Source organism: Papaver somniferum, chromosome 8 (genome assembly GCF_003573695.1).
Source record: "Papaver somniferum cultivar HN1 chromosome 8, ASM357369v1, whole genome shotgun sequence".
Classification (NCBI taxonomy): Eukaryota; Viridiplantae; Streptophyta; class Magnoliopsida; order Ranunculales; family Papaveraceae; genus Papaver; species Papaver somniferum.
In genome coordinates this window covers 164,284,947-164,291,666 of record NC_039365.1, presented here as the reverse complement: position 1 = coordinate 164,291,666, position 6,720 = coordinate 164,284,947, and the positions used below count along the sequence as shown (strand labels likewise).

The 6,720-nt window shown below is 37.4% G+C and overlaps 1 protein-coding gene and 1 non-coding gene across 2 annotated transcripts; one reads left to right on the top strand and one right to left on the bottom strand.

Moving 5' to 3' along the window:
• Positions 1–245: 245 nt before the first annotated feature.
• TRNAE-CUC lies at positions 246–318 on the bottom strand. Its single transcript has one exon. It is a non-coding gene; the product is annotated as a tRNA-Glu (tRNA).
• A 602-nt stretch (positions 319–920) lies between these two features.
• Positions 921–2,681, top strand: LOC113303821 (reticuline oxidase-like). Its single transcript, XM_026552907.1, has one exon. It carries the CDS (start codon positions 935–937, stop codon positions 2,540–2,542), a length of 1,608 nt encoding a protein of 535 aa, XP_026408692.1. The 5' UTR covers positions 921–934; the 3' UTR covers positions 2,543–2,681.
• Positions 2,682–6,720: the final 4,039 nt, after the last annotated feature.

The window sequence follows — 6,720 nt, the reverse complement described above, 5'->3', positions numbered from 1 at the left end:
CGTATTTAAAATGGAGATTTGGTGGAATTATAAATCCCAAGAAAAACGTGAATCCAGAAAATTTGGACAACCAAACGTACCACAAGAATCATAACTCCACCGAATTTTCTTGACCCATGAAGTCCACCTTTAGAATTCTGCAAGCACCAGTCTCAGATGATCTGACATAACCAAAATGGGAAATGAGCCCATTTACTAGAAACTCCACAATAAAATGAAACTAATTAACCAGAAAAAAATATATATTCCGTTGCCGGGACTTGAACCCGGGTCTCTCGGGTGAGAGCCGAGTATCCTGACCACCTAGACTACAACGGAGTTATGGTTTACATTATCTTTCTCTCAATAATAATTATAGACTAGAAATTACACACAGGAACATACTAAAAATTACACACAGGAACATGGCCGACTGCTTACCAGTTTGATGTTCATTTCGATAGAACCTTGACGTCGACCCACCATAAAATATCCTTCCCCAACGGTCAGTCGGTCAAAACTACAGGTTTAACATCATGTCTCCTCTGCGTCAGCAAAACCTTTCTTTTCCAACATTTTCTTTTTGAATGAAAACATTTACACAATGAGCTCTTCAGCAAATGACATCCTAGGCATAGAATTAGAGATCCGCGGAGGACTTAGGAGTGTGAAAAAGATTATCAACTGTTTTGCTACCTGGCTATGTATTTGGCAGAACAAATGTTGACACTTCAATTATCTTCATCTTTGATGGCCGTTGAAATAACAAATTTGAGATGACCGGTGACATGTAGCACAGCAGCCATTTGAGAAAGTCAGTCAGACACGTTTACTCCAACGTGCATCGCGTTTACACCTAATAAAAATGTCAGAGTTGCACGTGCCTGCGCGTTACTAAAACCACCACTATATTTTCAGCACCATTTCTTTCTAATTCTGACATGCTTCTCCAACAATGATGTGCAGAAGCTTAACATTACGTTTCTTCTTATTCTTTGTTTTATTACAAACATGCGTACGAGGTGGTGATGTTAATGATAATCTCCTCTCGTCATGTTTAAACTCCCATGGTGTTCACAATTTCACCACGCTATCAACTGATACAAATTCCGACTACTTCAAACTGCTGCATGCATCTATACAAAACCCGTTGTTCGCGAAGCCTACGGTATCGAAACCGTCGTTTATTGTAATGCCCGGCAGCAAAGAAGAATTATCGAGGACCGTTCATTGTTGTACAAGAGAATCATGGACTATTCGACTGCGGAGCGGCGGTCATAGTTATGAAGGGCTGTCTTACACTGCTGATACGCCTTTTGTGATTGTTGATATGATGAACTTGAATCGAATTTCCATTGATGTCGAGTCGGAAACAGCTTGGGTTGAATCCGGTGCAACGCTTGGAGAACTCTACTATGCGATTGCGCAGTCAACGGAAACACTGGGGTTTACTGCTGGTTGGTGTCCGACTGTTGGTAGCGGAGGCCATATAAGTGGTGGTGGTTTTGGTATGATGTCGAGAAAGTACGGGTTAGCTGCGGATAACGTCGTGGACGCGATTCTTATAGATAGCACAGGGTCAATTCTTGACCGTGAAAAAATGGGAGAAGATGTTTTTTGGGCTATTCGTGGTGGCGGCGGAGGTGTCTGGGGTGCAGTTTACGCGTGGAAAATCAAACTATTGCCTGTCCCGGAGAAGCTGACCGTTTTCCGTGTGACAAAAAATGTAGGAATTGAAGGCGCTTCATCTTTACTTCACAAATGGCAATATGTTGCAGATGAATTAGACGAGGATTTTACGGTATCTGTGCTCGGGGGAGTAAACGGAAATGATGCCTGGTTAATGTTCTTAGGCTTATACTTGGGACGTGAAGATGCTGCGAAAACTATAATCGATGAAAAATTCCCTGAACTGGGGTCAGTAGAGGAAGAGTTTCAAGAAATGAGCTGGGTTGCATCCACGGCTTTCTTATCAGGATTAGAAACAGTCTCTGAGTTAAACAACAGGTTCTTGAAATTTGATGAAAGAGCTTTTAAGACTAAAGTTGATTTTACTAAAGAACCAGTACCACTAAACGTGTTTAGACGTGCATTAGAGATGTTGTCAGAACAGCCCGGTGGGTTTATAGCTCTAAATGGTTTTGGAGGGAAAATGAGCGAAATTAGCACTGATTTTACCCCGTTTCCTCATCGGAAAGGCACTAAATTGATGTTCGAATATATAATCGCTTGGAACCAAGATGAAGAAACGAAAATCGAAGAATTTAGCGAATGGTTAACGAAGTTTTACGATTATTTGGAGCCGTTCGTATCGAAAGGACCAAGGGTTGGTTATGTTAATCATATTGATCTTGAGATTGGAGGGATAGATTGGAGGAATAAAAGTAGTACTAGCAATGCAGTTGAGATTGCTAGAAATTGGGGCGAAAGGTATTTTTCATCGAATTATGAACGTTTGGTTAAGGCGAAGACATTGATTGATCCAAATAATGTGTTTAACCATCCACAGAGTATTCCTCCAATGATGAAATTTGAGGAAAATTACATGTTGAAGGAACTGTAGTACTAGGTTGATTTAGAAATTTACTTCTTTTTTTACAGTGTAATAAATTGCAGCCATATTATCCATTTTTGCAACTTTTATATACACCTACCTCATGGTTTTGAAACTTTGTATGAATATCATTCACTTTTGGTTGAAATACACTAGCTTCTCAAAGATCCAACTTCTCCCTAAATTTCTTCCCAAATAATCATATTCTGAGTGTGATTTCTTCCCTCAATCGTTATATACCTATGCAATATCATTGCTTGGGGGTGGGGACGTTCCTTCCCGGTTGATGAAAGCATGCTGTCATCTGCTAAAACACTTGCATTACGGACACTTGCTGGTATATGTAATGCCACTAGAAATGAAGGAGTCGCGGTGTTGGATGTACCAACAATATTGGATGCGTTCTTTGACATTGACCTACAGGGAAATAACAGAGAGTCAATGTACACAGAGTTCAGTGAAGGATAAGAGATGCTGAAGAAAAAACAAAAAAAGAATCACAAAAGAGAAAGTAACTGAGATACTCTACGGTATCAGATTATAAGCTTCATAAACTTCATAACGTGTGCTAGTTTGACACTCGATTTAATACATACAGAGTAGATACACCGATCCAACCTATACCAATCCAAGATTTACTTGAGGTAATTGAATATACCTCAAGTAACAAGATAGTTAACAGATGTAAGACAAAGAAGATTAATACAGTGTTCTTCTATCTATGACATGCCAGATCTAAGGTCAGCCTTGTTGACTGCTATACTTGTAGCTCTCAAAGCTCCGCAATTATAAGAAATGCTGGAATTAAAGTAAGGTCGAATTGAAACTACAATCAAACATGGATACAAAGCTTATACAAGAGGTCTCAAGTTAATCATACTTTTTTGCTCTTTAAAAGTTCAAAGTTTTCAAATTTAGAACTTAAGTAATTTGTTGATAGTAGTTGACGAAACATCAACGCAGACAGTGTTCCTGAGCAATGTTTCAAAATGTTCTTTTAACCTACCAACTAGGTGTATAAGTTGTCTCCAATTAGTCGTACTAGTTTTTCACTTTTGGACAGCTCAAAGCGTACTAAATTGTTTCATAAGTCAGCATATGGAAGAGAATGGACAAATCAAATCACATTCCACTGGAAGTATATGAATAATGTTATTTCTAATGGTTAGCAGTTAGCAGTTAGGTTGAGTTTTTTTTTAGGAACCCCTAAAGGGACAAAAGTTCCATCTCTTGGTGCACCCTAAGCGCCCACGCCACGCCATGCCACGTGCAATATAAATGCAAGTTAATATGAAAGAATGGAAGTTGCACATATTTTGCAGCCGTAAAAAACAGGTTGTAGCATTATCAAATGTCCACTATTACCATATGGTATTCCCATTCTTGACGAGGTATTGCAATGTTCAAAGTGGACAAATATGAGAAATGTTTCAACCATGAACAGTCAAATCGAAGATCAAATTATAAACCTCGAATAGCATTCAGGGTGCAAGAATGGAAAGTGATTGTAAAAACCAACATATGCATGTCCGTACCATTTCAGCTTTGCGTCCACGGAAGCTTATCCTACCCATTATGTGCTTGGCTTTCTGGTGACCTCTACTCTTCATATTGCGATTGGAAAGTACCTTAGGAATATATAAGTCGGAACTAATTAGAAATGAACGTAAAGAAGAAAATTACTGGGTGAAACACAATAGAATCATGAATTTACCTGATAACCTTCTGCACTCCAAAGTTTCACAAGATCTTTCCACTTCCAGTCAGTTAATGCATTAGGTCTGTCTGCAAGACACTTTTCATTTGTATCTAGGGGTATATAGTGATCTCTTTTCCATTTAGCTTTCTTGTTCCTAAGTATTCCACGGGCAATAGACAAGGAAACTTTTTTATAACATTCATCTAGTAAGAAAAAATCCTGAAATAGATAAAACAATGAACTTGTCAGTCAGAGCATAAGTCACACAAATGTATCATATGGAAAACAAAACATGCAAGCATAATATTAAGAAATGGATGTTCTATGATAACTTATCCAGTAAGTCCATGGTTAATCAAATGCCAACGTTGGTAATATGGATGGACCTATAGGTTCTGCTGAATATGTTCACCTGAAGCGGAATGCATGGCTGTGGAGTCAGCAATCAAATGGTCCGGAAAACTTCAACCTAATGAAGTTGTGTTCAAATCAGATAGTCTAGTACTAGTTTATAAGTGTGCATTGGTTGAATCAGGAGCTTGTTAACAAAAATAAAACTTCAACGTTCGCGTTCGAGTAAATGGAGTTTTAGTCATTTAAAAAGGGATAGTTCAGGTAACAAAAATAAATCTCAGGTTTTGAATGAAGAAAAAAAGTAACCAACAAACATTATAAACAATGTTCAAGTCTAAATTAGACAGTAACACTACTAAGTCATCCTAAAACACGCTTTTCTCATAAAACCATCAAACTTTTTTCAATGTAAACAGAAACTAGAAATAAAGCTGTGAGTTCAGGAAACATGATAAGAGATGCTGAAAGAAAGAAATCAAAAACTTCATAAAAGCTACATGCAGAGAAAGTAACTGAGATACTCTACAGGAACAGATTATAAGCTTCAGGGAACTTCATAAGGTGTGCTAATTTCATACTCATTAATACACAAAGAGTACATACAAAGACCCAACCCATACTAATCCAAGATTTGCCCATGTAACTGAATATGCCTCTAAATACAGTGTTCTTCTATCCTTGACATGCAAGAATATAAGGACAACCTTGTTTACTGCTACACTTGTGACTTTAAAAGCTCAGCTATCCTAAGATCATGTTATCACGAAGCATACTAATTTGTTTAATACATCTGCATATGGAAGAAAAAAAAGGACAAACTTGTATGTGAATAATGTTAGTTTAAACGGTTAGCACTTACATCGAGTAGGCGGCACCATATATGCAAGTTAATATGGTGGAAGAAAGTTGCACTAAATTTTGCAGCCGTAAAACATGGTGTAGGATTATCAAATGTCTACTAGCTTTCAAGTTGCTAGAGTAGATATTGACTGTAACACCAGCATACACATGTACACACCATTTCAGCTTTGAATAGAGAGAAGTCTTTCCTACCCATTATTTGCTTGGCTTTCTGGTGGCTGGTGGCCTTCTTGATATTGCGATCAAAAGTACCTTATGAATACACAAGTCAGAATTAATTAGAAATGAACGTAACGAAATAAATTACTGGGTGAACATAACGGAATTATGAATTTACCTGATGCCCTTCTGTAGTTCAAAATTTCACAAGATCTTTCCACTCCCTATCAGTTAACACATTGGGTTTATCTATAAGACGCTTTTCATTTGTATCATGGGATGTTTACTTGGTGTCTTTTCCATTTAGCTTTCTTGCTCCTATGTATTCCACAGGCAGTAGACAAGGTAGCTCTTTATAACATCCATCTAGTACCAAAAACTCCTGAAATAAATACAATAATTGACTTGTCAGTCAGTGCACAAGCCACACAAATGTATCATACGGCACACAAGAGAAGCAAGCAAGCATAACATAGAGAAATGGTTATTCCATGATAACTTATCCAATACTTATATGGTTAATCATAAGCCAACAATTGAAAGAAGGATAAAACTGTAAGTTCTGCTGAATTTATTCACTGGAAGAGGAATGCATGGCCATGGAGGAAGCAACCAAATAGGCCAGATAACTTCAACTAAATGTAGGTGTGTATAGCATAGTAGTCCCGTACTTGTTAAGTCAGTAAATGATGCCACCCCTAATGTACATTGGTTGTGTTACAAATTAAACTTCCATCTTTTAGGTTCAAGAAAATGGTGCTGTAGTCATTTAAAAAGGGACAGTTCAGGTTAAATAGTTTTAGTCTTCCATTACTACTTTTTGGGGTAATGAAATCTCAGGTTTTGAATCGAAAAACAAAGAAAAGTAACACCAAACATCATAAACAATGTCAGAGTCTAAGCTGCACAGTAACACTATAATTCATCCTAAAGCACCCTTTTCATCAAACTCTCTAAGCTGTTTAGCTCTTGTTAACCCATTTAATGTTAGCATTTTCATGATGAAAAAAACCTACATGCAATTCCATCTAATTTGAAATAAATATCATAAGAAATACAACTAATTGCAGATTATAGAAAGGAAAAAAATAAAGTTACCTCTTCAAATTCTGTC